This window comes from Phaseolus vulgaris, chromosome 3, assembly GCF_051622355.1.
Source record: "Phaseolus vulgaris cultivar YP4 chromosome 3, ASM5162235v1, whole genome shotgun sequence".
Taxonomy (NCBI): domain Eukaryota; kingdom Viridiplantae; phylum Streptophyta; class Magnoliopsida; order Fabales; family Fabaceae; genus Phaseolus; species Phaseolus vulgaris.
In genome coordinates, this window is record NC_143500.1 from 15889559 (window position 1) to 15910467 (window position 20909).

Below are 20909 nucleotides of genomic sequence, written 5' to 3' on the forward strand. Positions count from 1 at the left end.
AGAAAGAAAAGTGCCTCTAGCCACTCTTAGTTTCCAAGGGAACGCTGTGTATTGGTGGACATCTTTAGAAAGAGATAGGCGTCTTCATAGGGAGCCTCCCATAGAGTATTGGAATGACCTTAGGGGAGCCCTAAGGCGCCGTCATATACCCTCCTACTATAATAGGGAGTTGATGGACAAGCTCCAAAGACTCCAACAAAGAACAATGAGTGTAGAGGAGTATAGGCAAAAGATGGAGCTTTATATGATGAGAGTCTCCATTAGGGAGGATGAGACCACCACCATAGCTAGATTCTTAAGTGGGCTAAATCTTGAGATAAGAGATAGGGTTGAACTTCTACCTTATCAAGACTTGAATGATTTGGTTCAACTTTGTATCAAAGTTGAACAACAAAATTTAAGGAAAACTTCAAGTCAAAGGGTAGGTTCATATCCTAACTTCTATCCCAAGAGAGATTTTAAAAGGGAGGGTAGTACATCCAAAGAAAAACAAAAGAGACTACCAAACCCTTAGGCAAGGATACCTTCACTCCACCCATTCGCACTAGGGATGTCAAATGTTTTAAATGCTTTGGAAGATGACATGTGCAAGTACAATGTCCAAACCAAAGAACCTTGTTTTTAAAAGGAATATATGAATATACTAGTTGTGAAGACAAACCTAGTGAGAAAGAAGAAGAAGGGGGAGATGATGAGAGAGTGAATCCTTTATAGGGGGAATTATTTATGATTAGAAGAACCCTCAACAATCAACCTAGTGCAACCAATCAAACACAAAGAGAGAACATCTTTCACACAAGATGCAAAGTTTTATAAAACATATGTTCTCTCATTGTGGATAGTGGTTCATGTTGCAATTGTTGTAGCACTAGGATGGTTGAAAAGTTAAATCTACAAGTAGTTCCTCATCCTAAACCTTACAAATTACAATGGATCAATGAGAATGGGGAACTAAGTGTACATAAACAAGTGAAAGTCGAGTTTTCTATAGGTAACTACAAAGAAAATGTTTTATGTGATGTAGTTCCTATGGAAGCTTGCCACATCTTATTAGGTAGACCATGGAAATTTGACAAGAAAACCTTGCACAATGGTCTAACTAACGAGATTACCTTCACCCACAAGCAAATTTTTTTTGTACTTAATCCTTTACCACACTCTCAAGTGGTAAAAGATCAAATACAAATGAAACATAAGAGGGATGAGGAGAAAAAAAAACAAAAATAGAAAAAGAGAAAATCCTTAGGGATAAGAAGGCGTGGGAGAAAAGTGTTCCTTCCCACAAGGTTATTCAACAAGACAAAACATTTGAAAACACCTTTGAAAATATGCTTCTTGTTGAACAACTTAGCCTTATCTTTTGTAAAGGAACACTTACATGCACTGCCACAAACCTTGAAACTATGATTCTACCTCCTCAATTTGAAAATCTTTTAAGTGAATTTGATGATATATTCTCTAAAGAGGGACCCGTAGGACTTCCTCCTTTTAGAGGTATAAAACATCAATTGACTTGATTCCGGGAGCAAGCCTACCAAATAGGCAAGCATATCGAACTAATCCTGAGGAAACAAAGGAGATAGAGTCTCAAGTTCAAGATTTGTTGGAGAAGGGTTGGGTTCAAAAGAGTCTAAGCCCTTGTGTTGTACCTGTCTTGTTGGTGCCCAAAAAGGATGGAAAATGGAGAATGTGTTGTGATTTTAGAGCAATCAACAACATCACCATCTAGTATAGGCATCCAATCCCAAGGCTTGGTGATATGCTTGATGAACTACATGGGTCAATCATATTTTCCAAAATTGATCTTAAAAATGGATATCACCAAATTAGAATCAAGGAGGGTGATGAGTGGAAAACCTCTTTTAAAACCAAGTTTGGACTATATGAATGGTTGGTAATGCCTTTTGGTCTCACTAACGCACCTAGTACATTCATGAGGCTAATGAATCATGTCTTGAGAGATTGTATAGGTAAATATGTAGTAGTTTATTTTGATGATATCTTAGTTTATAGTAAAAACCTAGAAGACCACCTAAGCCACCTTAGGGAAGTTTTTCTAGTACTTAGGAATAATAGTTTGTTTGCAAATAGTGATAAGTGTACTTTTTGTGTAAATAGCATAGTTTTTCTAGGTTTTGTAGTAAACAAAAAGGGGGTACATGTTGACCCCGAAAAAATCAAAGCCATCCAAGAGTGGCCAACTCCACAAAATGTAAGTGATGTTAGAAGTTTTCATGGTTTAGCTAGCTTCTACAGACGCTTTGTGCCAAATTTTTCAAGTCTAGTTTCACCTCTTAATGAGCTTGTAAAGAAAGATACTACATTTTGTTGGAATGAAAAGCATGAACAAGCCTTTCAAAGGCTAAAGGCTCAACTTACCAATGCACCCATTCTAGCTTTATCAAACTTTGCTAAAACTTTTGAGTTAGAATGTGATGCATCGGGGGTTGGCATAGGTGCGGTTTTGTTACAAGGAGGGCATCCAATTGCTTAGTTTAGTAAAAAACTTCATGGAGCCACCCTTAACTACCCCACCTATGACAAAGAGCTCTATGCACTTGTGAGGGCCTTAAAGACTTGGGAGCACTATCTTGTTTCAAAAGAATTTGTTATTCATAGTGACCATGAGTCTTTAAGATATTTAAAAGGCCAACACAAGCTTAATAAAAGGCATGCAAAGTGGATGGAATTTCTTGAACAATTTCCTTATGTCATCAAATACAAGAAGGGAAGCACAAATATAGTGGTGGATGCTCTCTCAAGGAGACATGTGCTCTTTTCAAAACTTGATGCTCAAATTCTTGGATTTGACAACATAAAAGAACTTTATCAAGAAGACCAAGACTTTGCATTTATCTTTGCTAAATGTGAACATAGAGCACAAGAAGGTTACTATGTGACCGAGGGGTATCTTTTTAAAGAAGGCAAACTTTGTATTCCCCAAGGTACACATAGAAAACTTCTTGTAAAAGAATCACATGAGGGGGGTCTCATGGGCCATTTTGGAGTTGACAAAACTCTTGATCTTTTAAAAGGAAAATTTTATTGGCCACACATGAGAAGAGATGTCCAAAGACATTGTTCTAGATGCATTTCATGTTTAAAAGAAAAATCTAAAACAATGCCTCATGGACTATATACCCCTCTACCAATTGCAAATGCTCCTTGGGAAGATATTAGCATGGATTTTATCTTAGGACTACAAGAGGTCATGACTCCATCTTTGTGGTAGTGGATCGCTTTAGTAAAATGGCACATTTTATTCCTTGCCATAAAGTGGATGATGCTCAAAATATTTCTAGACTCTTCTTTAGAGAAGTGGTGAGACTTCATGGTTTACAAAGAAGTATAGTATCCGATAGAGATCCGAAGTTTATAAGCCATTTTTGGAAAACCCTTTGGGGAAAACTTGTCACCAGACTACAATTTTCCACATCTTGTCATCCTCAAACGGATGGACAAACCGAAGTAGTCAATAGATCTCTTGGTACTATGCTTAGGGAAATTATGAAGGGTAACCACAAATCTTGGGATGAGTACCTTCCCCATATTGAATTTGCTTACAATAGAGTAGTTCACAAAACTACTAATGCTTCTCCTTTTAAAGTTGTATATGGATTTAACCCTCTTACTCCTTTGGATTTGTTACCCCTTCCTAATCCATAAGAATTTGTGCATAAGGAAGGAGTTATCAAAGCCGAATTTGTTAAGAAATTACATGAGAAGGTTAAAATACAAATACAACAACAAAATGAGAAGTATGCCAAATACAACAATAAGTGGAAGAGAGAAATAATTTTTGAGGAGGGAGACTTAGTTTGGCTTTATCTTAGGAAGGATAGATTTCTTACTAAGAGAAAGTCCAAACTTAGCCCCCGTGGTGATGGACCCTTCCAAATCCTCAAGAAAGTCAACAATAATGCTTACAAATTGGATTTACCTATTGAATATGGAGTACATGATACATTTAATGTAATTGACTTATCTCCTTTCGTAGGTATCAATGAAGAAGAGGACGATTTGGATTTGAGGACAAATCCTTTCCAAGGGGAGGGGATGATGGAAGAGGGCCAAACACCTCTTCAAAGGAGAGCCAAACACAAAGACATATTGGGCCAACTACAAGGGCAATGGCTAAGAGGCTTGATAAGGATTGGGACACTGCCACTGATGGTAGAGAAACTTACCTCTACATGTTCCAAGAGGTCCAAAATCAAGCGTAACATAGTCTTTAAATTTTTTGTCAAAGTAGTATAGGAATTTTTCTTTTGTAAAATTGTTTAAATTGTAATTAGGATGAATTTTGGCTCCTAAAAAACCAACCTAAGTTAGATTAAGGTTTCTAGAACCTCCTAATCTAACTAAGGCCGATCATGTTTGGCCTAGAGGCATCACAATAGTCACTTTTGGTTCACTCTTGCCATGTGAACTTCTTAGGCATCACATTTGCATTTCATTTGGCTAGCATTCCATTGCCATTGACTCTTCATTTTCGGTCCTCCAAGCCTATATAAGGAGGAGCCTACCTCATGTATTCACAAGATTATTTTGAGTAATGAAATGCTGCCAAATTGTGCCATTCTTACTCCTTGCCTAAACTCTCTTAGGATTTAGGCCTTTAATCTTCCAAACCGTCACCTCCAAAGAGAGTAGGCCTCACCTCTCTCACTTTCATACTTCTCATGCACCTCCAAGGCTACCATTACTCCTAGGAGAGCCTTGTCCACCAACAATCCATGGATGCTTATGCTAATTCCACATCAAAAACGCAAAGATGAAGACCTCAAGCTATCATTCTTGAAGCGCAGTTCGTAGAGACGCACAAAGGTGTTCAAATCAAACGATGGGAACAAGTCCAAACTGGATTAAAGAAAAAATGTGGTATTTATCACTTGGCCACTACAAAATTCCTGCACTGAAAAACCATCTCATTAAGCCTCATGTGAGGAAGGTCCATCTGAGGCAGCTCCAACCCAGCCCCCTCCACCATCTCTCACTACCTAACCATCAAATTCGCAACCACATCAACCATCTCACCCAACTCCAAGGACAAGATCAAGTGCAAAATTGGGTAGACCCGACACGAAGCTTAAGTTACAGTCTAAGAAAGGGCGCTTTTCGAAGCCATGACTGATTTCATATTACTGTGTATTTTGAAAAACAATTATTGTAGGCTCATGTTAATGTATTTTGGAATGACATTGCGTTCATGTTCATGTAGCCAATGTGTTTGGTATTTTTTAAGTACATTGATGTTATCAGGTGGAGAATACACTTCTTATTTACATGCACTGAATACTGTAGTATGATAATTAAGTTTGGTTCATTCCAGGTGGCTTTACTTTTTTTATTTGCTTCGTGGTTTCATTTTATATTATACAACACATTTGCTATCATTAAATTTCATTCTACATTTGACATGATACTGAAATCAAATTCTGATATTTGCTTCATTAATTAATTTTCTATTACAAAACATAGTTCATATGTTTAAAATTCATTTTCCATTACTTAATGCTCAAATACAAATTAAAATTTCAGAATAACCTCAATACACTGAACTAATACATATTACATTAACTCATTCAATCATAATCCCAAAAGAAACATATATGTCATGGGAAATTTAAGAAAATAGACAACATAACAATGTTGATTACAACAACAAACAACCTTAGTAACAACATCTTAATCCATTTTCTTGACACCTTAAGACGTTTTTTCAAACTACAAATATTGTTTCTTTGTCTAGCAATAATTCCATCTCTGTCATCCTCAGTGTCTTCAATGTACCATATGAAGAAATTAGATTCCATGCTTATGTCACTCCAACTTTGTATTGGACAAAACGTTAATCAAAACAATCAATACCAAATATGCATATTTTTTCATAAAACACAATTCAATGAATTGTTGAAAGTTATTATTGCTCTCAAAACCGCAAATTCCCCACAATCGCAAATGGGAGCAACCAATGTGGTCTTGCTCCCACCACCATGGCTACAATTGTTAGAATTAATGACTTAAACAAGAGGGGGTGAATTGTTTTATCAAAGATTTTCGCAAATACTTGCTTCATAATGAATCCATAACAAACAACTCAGATAAGCACTTAAAGAAGGCAATCAAACAATCCAACAAAAACAGTTATTAGAATTTCAACCGGTTAAAGTCACTATTTAATTGGTTGTTTATAGTAGTGAAATATCAAACAATTAGAGAGTTTGAGGGAAAGAGAGATTTACACACAAAGATTATACTGGTTCACTCAATCCCTGAGCTACATCCAGCTCTCAGTCAAACCACTGAGTTCCACTAGCAATCAATCACAGATTACAAGCATAGACCACAAAGTGGTGACTTTGAATCCCACAAAGCCTACTCACCCTCTTTGCACACACAATGATAGAGATCAAATAAGAGAGGATTTTACTAATGGAAGAAGAGGTCAGTCACCCAAACATTTGAAGTTCTTCCTTCTAGTCTTCTAAAAAATTAAAGAAGAATTAAAATAAAGAGAGGACCAAGCCTAAAGCCAAAAGAAGACTACAAGCTTTCAAGAATGGGCTTCAATTAATATCTCTCTTTATAGTTTCTTTTGTATAAATTTGTAAATAATATAGAATAGTGTTTAGGTAGGTGCTAAGAGGGAAACCTAAAGATACCTCTTATGTAAAGCATCTTTAGATATTAGCTTTAGGAATAGTCTAGAAAGGTATCCCTTCATTCTCCACTTTAGGCGCTAGAAGTGGAAGAGTTGCAAGGCAACCTTGGATAGCTTCCTTTGTAAGCTTCTTGTAAACTCTTGACCGGTCCTTCTCCTATAAAAGGAGGGCTTGAGTCCTTCAAATACATATTTGATATCTTGAGTATAGAAATTCTCCCAAATTGGTGAGTGATTGAGAGACTTGTGTCTTCTCTTATTCTAGTCTTATCTTGAGTGCACTCTTGGAACCTCAACTGGCGGCATCTACACTCATCTTGAAGCTTTGTATCCTTCAAGTGACGTTCTCCTCTCCAAGGACTCCAACCACATAAGTTCTCTTCTCTTTTCCATCTTATTCATCCATTTCCATTCCCAAGTAAACTCTAAAAACATGTCTTAGGAATTTCTAGTCATTTTAATCGGTTCATTTGCTTCCTGTCTTGTTTTTGTTTGGTTCATTTGATTCCTAGTCACTTTTAATCGGTTCATTTGCATCTTATCTTGCTTTTGTTCGGTTCTTTGATTCCTAGATAGTTTTAATCGGTTCATTTTCTTTCTTACTTGTTTTAATCGGTTCCTTTGTCATAAAATGGGTTTCTACATGAGTTTGGCTTGGTTGCTTGTGATTTGGTGAGTTCTTGAATGTTAAGAACATTGATCCAATTCTAGAAAAGTGCCTAATCATATTCCAACTCAAGTTGAATCCATAACATGTTCCTAGAATATCTCTATCATGTTATTGGAATCATATCACACAACACCTCAAGACAAAACACCCTCTAACTTTACAGGATTTCAAATACAAATAGTATGTAAAAGATGTACAATTACAAGTTACTAATCAGGATAGAAAGCACCTGGATTTACAGAACCAGAGATCCTATGATCAACACTTGTTACCACACAACAAAGCTTGAAAGAAATCTTGCTCTTTAAAATTCTTTCTCAAAATCAAATCTCTTTCTCAAATCTGAATCAATACTTGTTGTATTTCTCGTGTCTTTTGATTTGAAAACGAAGCTATATTTATAGAATTTGAAAAGCTACTGTTTAAGGCAGATTTGAACAACTGAATTAGTTGAAAAAGGTTTTCAAAATACTGTTATGAAAACACACATTTAACCAGTTGAAACCACGATTTAACCAGTTGAATGAGTGAAACAGTTACACAATTGATTCAAAAAATAGTTTCACAACTTCCAGGCAGCTAAGTGACAAACAACCGATTATTTCGATAAATCAATTGGTTTTTTTCCCTTTGCTTGGAAAAACACTTAGTTTCTTAAAAACAGATTTAATCAAGCTTTGTGTAGGCTTCAAGACCTGATCTTACAAAGATTCTAAACACCCTAATCTAAACCCAAACCTAGAAAGCAGCACAACTTTAGGCTTCATATGGATTTGATACATCAAAGCTCCCATCTTCAACAAAAATTAGACTGGTTCTACACTCTCATCCAATTACATGTGCATGATGATGCAGATGCAGACCTATAGTCGGACATTCATGCCCACTTAAGGAAACACACAAAAAAACATGAATCCAACAATGAATCCACAAAAGCAAACTCCTTCCTCCCAACAACGAATCCACAAAACCAAAGTCCACCACAAACGACCTTGGTATCCGTTGACAAACCACCCTCCAAAAATGTTAACGAAGAGGAGAAACCCTAACCCCCCAATGTTGGTCTTTACTAATCTCTGCCAAATTCCCCCCCACTTGCCACCTCACACAACACCCAATCCCATTTGTCTCTTAATTCACAGTCCACATCAATAATTCTCTCTATCACATAAGCAACATTTGATGGCATTGAGGAGCAGTTAACAAAAAGGACTATTAAAGAAAAAGAGAGAATAAGGTAAATCCCTTGTGTATATTGAACACATAGGGTTATGTTTATATAGGAAAAGAAACATATGGGCTAAGCCCATTACATAAATATGAGATATCTAACAATATCTATAATATCTCATAATATCAAATAATATCTAATTATGTCTAATAATATCTAACAAGGACGAATTTAGATATTTAAAAAAAAAAAAAACAAAGGGACCAAATTGATTTTTTTAAAAACTACTGTACTAAATTGAATATTGACCATAAATGAGGGGACCAATAAGGTAATTATACCTTTTAAGGTACAATCCTTCAATTGAAGCATGTTAGGGTTTGGAATGGTTACAAATAAAGTCTTCTTTATTGTTAATTAAAAACTAGGGGTGGGTATGGATTGGATTTTCTAAAATCCAATCTAGATATAATCCAAATCCAAATAAATGGATTGGATTTAAAATCCATATCCACTTTAACTAGATCAAATATATTTGGATTTTAAAATCCATTTAAAGTGGATTGAATCTAGATTAAATCCACTTTGTTAATTATATTAAATCCACTTTGTCAATTACATTAAATCCATTTTGATATGGACAAAGACTAACTTGGCTCGAACTGGGCCTAAGCTGACTCAACCTGGACGCAGACCAACTCGGCTCTACATCGGCCCGACCCAGACGGCTCGACATCGGCCTGGGCCTGGACGACTCGACATCGGTCCGGGCCCGGACGACTCGACATCGGTCCGGGCCCGGACGACTCGACATTGGTCCGGGCCCGGGCGACTCGACATCAGCTCGGGCCCGGACAACTCAACATCGGCCCCGACCCGGACGACTCAACATCGGCCCAGGCCAGAACGACTCTACATCGGCTCAGGCTCGAACGACTCGACAATGGCCTGGGCCCGAACAACTCGACATTGGCCCGGGCCCGCTCGGCTCGACATCAGCCCAGGCCCGCTCGGCTTGACATCAACCCGAGCCCGCTCGACTCGACATCGGCCCGGGCACAGTCGGCTTTGTTGAACCAAGTGGTGTTCAAGCTTTGAAAAATCCAAACCCTTTGAAGGATGTTGAAGTATTGGCTGTGCTTGTTGTTGCTGTGCTGTTTTAGTTAGGATCTGGGGTAGATTATGTATGTAATCCACCTCTTGATTGAATCCAAAGCATAGACATTCTCAATCTTTTTGAAAGAAAAATGTTTTTCAAACTAAGTTAAAAACAACCGATTGTTTTGTCGAAACAACCGATTGTTTATACTTAGATGTTTTTAGAAAAGATTGAAAACTGTTTCTCAAATGGTTGAGCTGTTAAAACCAAAACAACCGATTGATTTGAGGAAACAACCGATTGTTTGTTTTGGTACCATAACAGAAAAACTGTTTTAACTTTGACTGAGCTTTAAATGATTTAACTGCTTACACTCCAGTCTTTAAATGCTTTGATCAATCATTAAATGCAATTAAAGAGTTTGTTAAGATTTGATAACAAACAACATCTTTGAATAAATTCAGAAAAACATATTTGAGTAATAAGTTTTTGAATACAGATTTTGAGTTTTTCAAAGAGTTGAGATTGCTTAGAGTTTGTGATTGATCAAAGTGTGTGGAATAGGATTCTGCTTGTATTGATTTCAGATTATCTTCTGTAACAAGTGTAATCCTTGTACTCTACATCGGCCTTGGCCTACACGACTCAACATCGGCCCGAGCTCGAATGACTAGATATCAGCCCAGGCACGCTCGGTTCGACATCGACTCGGGCCCGCTTGGCTCGACATCAGTCCGGGTCCGCTCGGCTCGACATCGGCCCAAGCCTGCTAGGCTCGACATCGGTGTGGGTCCGCTCATCTCGACATCGGTTCGGGCCCGCTCGTCTCTACATTGGCCCGAAATGACTTGGCTCGACTTTGGTCCGAAATGACTTGGCTCGACTTTGGTCCATACCGACTCAATTCGACTTGGGCCCGAACGACTCAGCTCGACGTGAACTTGGGTCGACTTTGCTCAAACTGGGCCTAAATTGTCTTGGCTCAACTTGGATCGGACCAAGTCAAAATCCAACCCAAAATACAATTTGAATAATCCTAAAATGTATCCAATCCATATCTAATCCATATCCAATTAAATGGATTGGATTTAAAATCCAAAAATATGGATTTGGATTTGAGATAAATCCATTTAAATGGATCAAAACTAATATGAATTTGGATAATTATGAATTGGATTTTGTAATTTGGATTTTTTGCCCACCCTTATTAAAAACTAAAAACTAAGTAATGTTTTAATTTGAAACAAAATTTAATATAAAGAAAATTTAAAACTTATGAATTACTTAACTTTTTATTTTTAAGAAAATTTTAAAAAAAGATTATTTGAATATGATGTAACATTATTAAGTTTTTGAAAATAATTTAATAGAAGATTAAATATCTGGATTTATATTTTAAATTTAGATATTAAAATATAGGAGTTAAGTATCTCACATTCAGAATTAGTTAAGAAAACTAACATATGGATAAAAAAAATTGTAAAATTATTATTTTAATGTTATTTAAAAACAAATAAAAATATTATTGCAATAATGTTTTTATTGAAAATGACTATTTTTAGGAAAAATAATCGATTCAATGTCACAAGTATTAATATATTCTATTTTTAAGTATTAACATGTTTTATTTTTAGTAAAAAAAAAAGTTTAGTATACAAATTTTAATTTTGTTAGTTTTATTTAAATTTTCTTGTTAATGGTTAAACACATATTTTGCCTTTAACAATTACAACTTGCATTTGTTAAAGAGAAAATTAACCATGAATTAATCATGAAATTATCTCAATTATGCTCATATACATTATAAATTCATAGTTTTGAATGTGTACAGAAGATTAGTTGCATATTAACTTTAAATTTCTCTTTAATAAAGATACATGTTAATTACTAAAGATCAAATATTTGCTCAATTATCTTAATATGAATTAAAAAAATAGGAAAATTAAAAAAAAATATACTAAAAATATTTTTTTATTGTACTAAAAATAATCTTTTTCATTCAACCGACTATTTATCTTTTTCTATATATAATTTTACTCATAATTTATTGATATGGTATTTTCTCCATATCTTGCACAAAACAAACAGTACAAGAAAATGATTGAATGGTAACTAATTTAGAAACTAAAAAAATATAGTTTTTATAGTAACTAATTTATATATCATTTTATAAACTAAAAATTATTGGTTACTAAAATGGTATTTATTATAAATAAAAATTATAATATAATTAAATACTATATTTTTGGTAGCTAATTATAAAAATAAAAATAAAAAGTTACTTTTATAGAGACCAGTTTTTTAGTCTCTTGTTAAAAATGTAATTAGAAACCATTTTTTTAGTCACTTTTAATCCATTTTAAAAAGTAATTTTTGGTCTTTAAAAATAATAAAATTAGAAACTAATTTTGTAGGTTCTAATCATCATATAATTAGATACTTAAATTTTCAATAGTTATTATTTAAATTTAGATACCAATTTTGATTTTAGATACTAATTTTAAAGTAATTAAAAATTTTAATCACTTTGTTATCTCTTTCTTCTCACTTTAACTTTTTCTACTCTCTGTCTCAGGGCAACACTGGTCATTTCTCACTCACGGGCAACGCCACTGCTCATCTCTCACTCACAACGACAACCCTCTAATTCACGACGACAACGCTCTCATTCACGACGACAACCTTCTCATTCACGACGGCAACGCTCTGACTCACGACAACGTTGTTAATCCCTCACTCAGACAACGCTGCTCATATCTCACTCATGGCAACACAACACACTTTGCGCTGCTCCGAAGGAGGCCAACCTCTTCAAGTTTATCATCGTAAGTTTCTATTCGTGCTTTATTCTCCTCCTTTGCCCTTTAATTTTGTGTTTTCTCATGGAAGTTCCGCACAACTTTACTCACTATGTATCTTCCCCGTCTTAAAACCCTAGATTTTGTTCTCATGTTGTATTCCCTCATTTACAATCTTTAGGAATTTACAAGAACTTTGAACCTTTTCCAAGGTGTTTGAATAAAGCTGTGATTTCTAGCCTTTCCTTTTGAGGAGAATTTGAAGGTCATTCTGGAAGAAGAAGTTGCAGTCTTGCAAATTTCCTAGGGTGATTGCATAATGGAACTAGTAAATAAGGCTCACGCTGCTGGGTTCAAAGGTCTTCCTCAAATGAGTTTTTTGTTCATTTGTTAATAGTATTAGGTTACTAACTATATGCGAATCCTAAGAGACAATGATGTCCTAATTTTGGTTTTCTTTTTATTTGCTCTACAAATTAATTAGTTTGTTCTTGTGTTTTCTGATGCCTAGCTCGATTTAGACTTAACCCATTTTATTTTCAAATTAAAGATAATTAAACTAGAAGTTCGTTTGAAGTCGATGAACCCCTCAGCCTGCTATAACTTGTACCATTGCTGAGTTTATATTTCATGATTCTCCTTCCTTATTTATGCTTAGATAAACTTTCCACAAGTACTTACAGATTTAGCTTCTTCAAAGAGTTGGTATTAACTTATATATAAATCAATTTTAGCATATGAAAAAACATATTTCATTTTGTTGTTTATGTCCGTGTTTATGAAGAAATTTATATTGCTAGTGGATAGGTTGATTGACTTAAGTGATATGCAATCCCTTTTGTGAGGCATGTTGAAAGCCAATTGTAGGTTATCGTCTATCATTGGAATCTAACATGTTACTCGTATTTTTAATCCTATTACAGGTCGGGAACATTGAAGGTGCGAAACAAGCGATTGAAGCAGGTGCGGATGGGATAATTGTACAAGGACTTGAAGTTGGTGGTCATGTATTGGGTCAGGTGTGCATCCTTGTCATAATTTTGATATAGTATATGTAGTAGTGGTTGTAGGTGTTGAATAACTACACATTACATTGTTTTTCCTCGAGACACTTTTCCACAAAACCTTTACGATCTATATAGCCTATTTATTCTCAGGCTCACTTATACTAAAGATTTTTGGGTCATCTTACTTGTGTTTTCTATTCAATAAAAATTTGGAAAGGTATTAATTTGAGGAAGTGATGAATTAAAAAGAAAATTTTCATCATCAATGCTTTTCTATTAGAAATAATGAGTGTGCAAACAGTTCAGGTTTAAACAAATTTGGAGCGTTGGAATTTTGCACAGTAGTAAAGGGAAGAAAAACAATCATTCTGTGTGGCAAAAGGTTCAGAAAAATAGTTTTGATGGATGTGGCAGTGATTTGAAGAAAGTAAACACTACTTTGTCACAACTAAGCTTTGATTCCATTTAAATAATACTAGACACATTGGGAAGAATGCATAAATCATGAACAGATACATATAAAATGACTCATTAATTAAATAATATTAAATCTTTTCAATAACTCACTTCTTATTATTATATTTTTCCATTTCTAATAAACAGAAGTAGTAGTTGGTGACACTAAGCATAAGGTTATAAATATGTATAAAATATGAAAAATTTTAGTTGACGAACTTTATAAATTTGTTTTAAAATTAGTGAACTTAAATATATAAATAAATATAAAATATTAATGAACTTAAATCTATAAATAAATATAAAATATTAAAGAGGAAGTGGGTAAAAAAAATAATATTTTATAATATATTATATTATTTAGAGATCAATATAGTGACCATGTTTTTGGTATTTATATATTTGGTCACTAAATGAGTTTCTATATATTTTGGTCACTAAATTGGTTTTCATGAAATTGGTTGTTAATTTAGTTTCTATATAATTGGTCACTAAATTAGTTTCTATATATTTGGTCACTAAATTGATTTTTATTTAATGGTTTCTAAATTAGAATCTAAATTGGTATCTAAAATTAGCGACCATGATTTTAGCCACTTAAGACTATTAGTTTCTAAATTAGTCTCTAATTAAGTTAGTGACTAATTTTATCATTTTAGAAACCAAAAGTTTAGTTTCTAAAAACATTTTTTCTAAATATAAAAAAATTAGTACTCTAAAGTATTTTTAAGATATTCCTTCTAATTTTATTAGTCTATATAAAAGTATAAAATAGTATTATATAATATTTCTCTAAAATAAAATAAATTGAAGTAAGAAACTGTAACTTTTGTCAAATTTACAAGTTGGTGTATATTTGACAACTATTTTGTCTTATGTGGGGAAAGTTATCCAAATTTTGTTAAATTTATACTATATACAAATGAGGAGAGCATAGAGGAAAATTTTTCACACGTGTCATTCACAAAATTTTTCTCCAAAAATATTTCAAAAACAAATTTTACAAAATAAGGAAACAACCAGGTGTCAACAATGTAACAAAGGTGTGTGGTTGCCTATTGAAGCGTGTCCACCATTCTTCTGCATTGTTCTCGAAAGTTTTTTTTTTTTTCATTTTGCAATCAAAACCAAAACACACAATCACTATTTTCTCACGTGCAAGTGGACATATTTCATTTTTTAGCCAAAAAAGGGACTGTCGAAGCATCTCTAACTTAGAAAAAAAAAAGAGCAATTAGTTAAAGAAGGAAAGTGTTTTGAAATTTGAAATTTTGTATTTTGAATTTGAAATCTGACGAAGGTTGGAGCCATTTTTACACTATTTATATGTACAAAAGGCTCTTCTTGTGGGATTGTGGAAGTATGTTTTTGCATGCAGTGTTTGTCCAAGCAAATGTTGAATCCACACGATGTTTATCCAAGCACCATTCCATATATCAGGTAAGACCAATCTATACTTTATACAAATGGAAAAAAAACATAAAGGGAAGTTTTTCACACATATCATTCACAAAAATTTTCTCGAAAAATATTTCAAAAACAATTTTTACCAAAACAAAAAAATGGACAAGTGTCACCAATATAACAAAGGTGTGTGGCTGCCTGTATTGAAGTCACGTGTTCACCATTCTTCAACATTGTTCTCAAAAGTTTTGTTTTATTCATTTTGCAATCAAAACCAAAACACACAATCATTATTTTCTCATAGGAAAGTGTGCAAATTTCATTTTTTAGCCAAAAATGAAGTGCTGAAACATCTGCAGCATAGGACAGAAAGAACAGTCTATTAAATAAGGTAAGTGTTTTGAAAATTGAAATATGATTAAGTTTGGAACCATTTTTACACTTATCTGTGCATAAGGCTCTTCTTGTGGAATTGTGGAAATATGTTTTTGCATGCAGTGTTTGTCCAAGTAGATGTTGAATCCACGCGGTGTCTACCCAACCACCCTTCTATTAGGTAAGACCAATATTAACATATGACTACTCAGAGTATTGAATTCATTTGTATATAGTATAGATTTCTGATAATAATGCACTTTGTTATATTGCTTTTGTGCAACAAGTTTCCATGAACTGCAACAAGATTGAAAAGCGTGGAATAAAATTTGTTTCAATGTCTCAAGACACTAGAGTGAAATGAAAATTGTTTTGTTTTTTTCTATTTGAATTAGAATTATAACTTCTATATTTTGATTTCTTGGTTGCCTTTGTGCTTCACAAATATTGTATAAGTGTACAATGCAAAATCTTTATACGAGGCGGGACAAAAAAAATCAACTAAAAAGAGAACAATTTTTTTTTCTTTGAGGCACATAACAACGAATCAAATAAGGACATTCGAGTTATTTCCTTTCATGAAAATATTTTTTTATAATTTTTTTTTCTACTGCATTGTTTAGGTTTCTGTCTCACTTTGTTGCCAGGACATTTTCTACTTCTCTTACATTTATTTATTTATATTTATGTTTCGTTTAACTTCATTTTATTATGCTTGGTTTATTTATTCACACTTGCTTTATGTTTATTTTTTTATTGTTTTCGAACGGGGTTGAGACTTGTAGAACTATTGAAACTCCTCTTCGGTTTCCATGGTCGGTCAGATAACACTTCACTTCTCCAAGCAAGCTTCCTTACTCTCCTCTACTCACTCTACTCTCGGTCTTCACGTAGTCCCGACTCAGATGGTACCTGCAGAAGACACTCCGATACTCAAGTCAAATTTAGTATTCGACACTTGGTATTCTGAGTACTTTGTAATGACGTACCTGATTCTTGGAATCTATGCTATTTATATTATTTTGGTGAGCGATTGAGCCAGATTAGAGAGTTGGGTCATGTTTAGGAATACATTATCTCTTAATTGTTGATTATCCTCACCAATTCTGCTTAAACGTAATTGGTTATATGGTATCGATCAGCGTGATGATCGGATTCCAAACCGTGGTGTCGGTTGTATACACCTTACCAATACATTTATATTAACACTTACTTTATATTTATATATTTATATCTATTCTATTTTTACTTCAATATAATTCATACTATCCATTAATTAAAATTATAAAAAAATCGTATAATAAATTAATTAAAGTTAAATTTAACTAACTATCATTACTTATAGAAATAAATAATTAGTAAATTTTTATAAAATATTTTAAGTGTGAAAATTTTTTTAAAAAATGAAATTAATAGATAAGTAACGGCATGGCATCAATTTTCGCGTGCTTTACACTAGTTAAAACACTGGTTTATTGTTATCCACGAGGCATGACAAATTTGATTTGTTAATAGATTGAGATTTGGGAAAAAAACAAGAGAATATATGCAATATATTTGGATTAATTTTACGGATACAATTAGTAATGAATTTTATAAGATTAACTACAAAATTTAACATCTTTACTGATTAGGTTAACAATTCAGTTTATTTAATTTTATTAATTAGTTTATCAGTCACTAATATTAAATATTTATAATTTAATAAACTACTAGTTTATCAGTTAAAAAATTTAAAATTATGAGCTAGTCAATTAATAAAAACTATTTTAACAATTATCAATTAATTTATAAGTTAATTTTATCAAATACATAGTTTTAGATAGAGAAAAAGTAACATTTAAATTATTTTAAAAAGTAATAATATTGTCAAGGAAATTAATGACAACTCATTACATTTTTAAGACGAATATCACGTTTGATCTTTTATAATTTAATATAACTTGAATAGGAGAGATGAAGTAGAGTTAAAATATTAAGGCCTTAAAATTGATCTGTCATTAAATTAAATCGGTTATTGTTTTTAATTTTTTTGATTGATTTTCTGGCAACATCTTCAAATTGTAACACTCCTTTGGTTTGAACTATTAATTTTTCTTTCAATTGAATGGTAAGCAACATAATTTATTAAACAAATTACAATTAGATTCTCTGCTCTGGAGTCATTTAACGAATTGTTATCCCCTGGTCAAAAGAAAAATGTAGCAAGAGAACTGAGTCATTTGTGAAGACCAATCATCAGAGGCTCACGCAGCATAAAATGCATTGGTCGAAAGGCAAACTCTGAATGCAGGTTTACTCACATAATCATCCCTACAATTGTAGGATTTCAGTGGTTTTGCATCAAATCCAATATATCTGGTACAGGATAAAGGGTATGATGTCCTTTTAGTTTCAACCTCATGAGTTATTCTTGTATAGGAACTAAACCACTTTGCTTGCATGTACCCAATTCTTCTCCATGGAGGTATATACATCTCTATGCTTTTCATAGAGCTCCTTATACCACTGCACATTAGCGTCACAACCTGTTTCACCTCTTCCAATTTACCAACAAATATCAGAGGGAAGACGTCAAGTAACGAAGAATAATGCTTTATGGGACGAGCTATTTCAAATTCCGCCACAAGGGAGATTTCAACAATGTACCGATTTCCTGCAAAATTTACGTCCATGTACTCATATTCACCACCTGGGAATCTTGTATTTTTTTCCCACTTGCATTTGCAAAGCCCTGTGCATAAAACGTAAACACAAAAAATCATCAAAATTCATTGCATCACCCATAACCCAGTGGACAAAAAATCAAACTACACCAATGCAATTTCCCAAACACATACAAATTAACCTTTAATAAAAGCATATAATTAGTAGTACTTGCTACACAAATATAACTATTGGTGAGAAATCAAGAACTGATAATTAATTAGCTTAAGATAGTACTACAACTCACCAGCATCAAAACCTTTGTCCCGCAGACGAGACAGCAATTGTGGTTTAAATTGGGGTGACGAGTTTTCGTTTTCCCCAACAAATTCCAATGCAAGTTCAACTTCTCTCCTAATTAGTTGCTTATCATCATCGCCATCACCACCGAATATTCTTTCAAGGATCTCCCTCTTCTCAGAATCAAACCACTCCAAATCCTCATCCCGGTCATCCCAACCAACACCAACCGCATCTTCTTCCTCTCCGTCTCTCTCCATGAACGATTTCACGAGGTCCGACAAATCAGTCAATTCCTCCGGCGAGTGCTCAGTTTCGCCGCTCTCGCAAAGCCTCACACGTGCGACGTCAGCTTGAAAGGCCGCGGCCAACCGCTGAAACCTCACCGGAATCCTTCCCATTCTTCAATACTTGTGTTTTCCTTTGTTCTGTACAAATATAAAAAAAAGGGGATGATGGATCGTAACTGATAAGGTTGGTTGAAATGATGTGTACATAAAACGACGAAAGAGAAGGTGGATGAGTAAGAATGAGAAGAGGGAAACTACTTCCTCCAACGTATTTAAATGCGATGGAGTTTGAAACAGACGTTTGGTTGTAGCAACCATAGAGATTTAGTTTAATTGCCACACCAATGTGGTCCAAATGACCACATTATTTCTTGAACCCAACTGCCAAACCGTCCAAGTTCATTTTCCGCTTTTCTTTATTTCGTATTTTCTCATATGCTTAAATTGTTTTTCTTATTGGAGAGCTAGGAAACAATTTTAAAGAAAAAAAAATCTATGTTCGCGATTTTTGAAGAACACATAAACTTTCAAAAAAATCGTTTATAATATACGAGTTCTAGCTAAATTATGCGTGGATAGTATTTATGCTATTTGATTTACACGATTTTAATTAACAACACCAGTTCCGTGATAAAGATGATTAATGTTAAAATTGTATATGCCAAAAATGATTTTTCTAAGGTCGTCTTTGTTATGTTCGACTTTAATTTAGTAATTTTTTTTGAAGAAAATTTGTTAATTTTTTTAAAATAATGGAATAATATAAGAAATGTTGAATTGTGCTATCTTGTTTGAAACGCTAAAAATAAACAAAAAAACCTTAATTTATCTAGTAAACTTTATTTTATAAAATATATCTTATTTGTAATGAGAAATTTATAAGAAAAATAAAATTTTAATAATTTATAAGGGTTATGTGATTACTTAAAGTTATATAATTTTAAATTTTATTTTAAAAAATATAATTAAAAAACAATCTTCCTTAAATCTTTGTTTATTATTTTTATATATTCTCTTTAACTTGAAGTCAAACAAATTAAAATGTTATGAACTAGAAAGTTGACTTGATATATTTTAAGTGATGTACCTTTTTAAGGTTAAGTTTTGATCACAAATATATCATGTTTTTATTCATACAATCAATGTTTTTTTTATTAACATGGATGGATGATATATTTTTTTAGCTAATGTTAAACATTATATTGTTGTTGGCGTCAACTAAGATTATTTATACTTTATATAAGTTGAAATTGTTTTTCATCAAAGTGGATAAAAAAAGTATGTCAAATTATTTATTAGTGTTAATAAAGATTTTCTCAATCAATGTTAATAATACTATTTCAGTTAATATTGATCAAGATTTTTTTAAATACCAATGAAACTATTTTTTACTATTGTAAGTAAAAGTTTATTTATCAACATTAATATGTTTTTTTTTACATTATTTATCTGTCTATGTAAGATAAATATATCATTTGATTGATGTTTCTCTGAATTTTCTTGATCAATGTCGATAAAATTATTTTTAAGTAGACGTCACGGTTGAAATTTATAATTTTTTTTTTAAACATTTACAATAATTATTTTTTAATTGATGTCACTAGCTTTTTTTATATTGTTGCATTTAATAATATTTTTACTAGGTGATAACTGAAATACTCCATACCAATAAAAAAAAATTAACAAATTTAGTTTTCTTTATTTAAACAAAATATTTTTAAAAACTTAAACAATTTAAAATAAAACAACTGAAATTCAAAATATTTAAATTTCATGCTAATTATTAATTTCCTTCAAGAATAAGGTTAAGGTTAATAGAAATCCTACAAGATAAAGTTATAAAAACTTGCAAGAGAATAACTTTCCAAATTATTTCAATAACTTAAGTACTTAAAGAAATTTACAATAACAACAGAAATATATATATATATATATATATATAAAATTTGTACATTTTTGTATGGACATTTTTATGTATTTATTATATATATATATTAATTATGATGTTGTTTAAAGTTTATTTTAAAAA

General features: G+C 32.8%; 1 protein-coding gene and 1 long non-coding RNA gene across 19 annotated transcripts; one reads left to right on the forward strand and one right to left on the reverse strand.

Annotated features, from left to right (window-relative positions):
* The first annotated feature begins 12136 nt into the window (after nt 1-12136).
* LOC137806748 (uncharacterized) lies at nt 12137-16892 on the forward strand. Of its 18 annotated transcripts, XR_016519611.1 has the most exons (6): nt 12154-12429; nt 12584-12761; nt 13326-13421; nt 15244-15305; nt 15600-15660; nt 15768-16892. It is a non-coding gene; the product is annotated as an uncharacterized LOC137806748 (long non-coding RNA). The 18 variants fall into 18 exon arrangements; XR_011080399.2 differs by lacking the exon at nt 12584-12761 and having other exon boundaries at nt 12149-12429; nt 13326-15305; nt 15768-15825; nt 16422-16892; XR_016519612.1 differs by having other exon boundaries at nt 15574-16892.
* Nucleotides 16893-17717: 825 nt separating this feature from the next.
* Nucleotides 17718-19126, reverse strand: LOC137806750 (uncharacterized). The gene is made up of 2 exons (XM_068607014.2): nt 18598-19126; nt 17718-18378 (listed from the first exon to the last, which is right to left on the reverse strand). Exons 1-2 carry the CDS (start codon nt 18989-18991, stop codon nt 17891-17893), a joined length of 882 nt encoding a protein of 293 aa, XP_068463115.1. The 5' UTR covers nt 18992-19126; the 3' UTR covers nt 17718-17890.
* Between the last annotated feature and the right edge of the window lie 1783 nt (nt 19127-20909).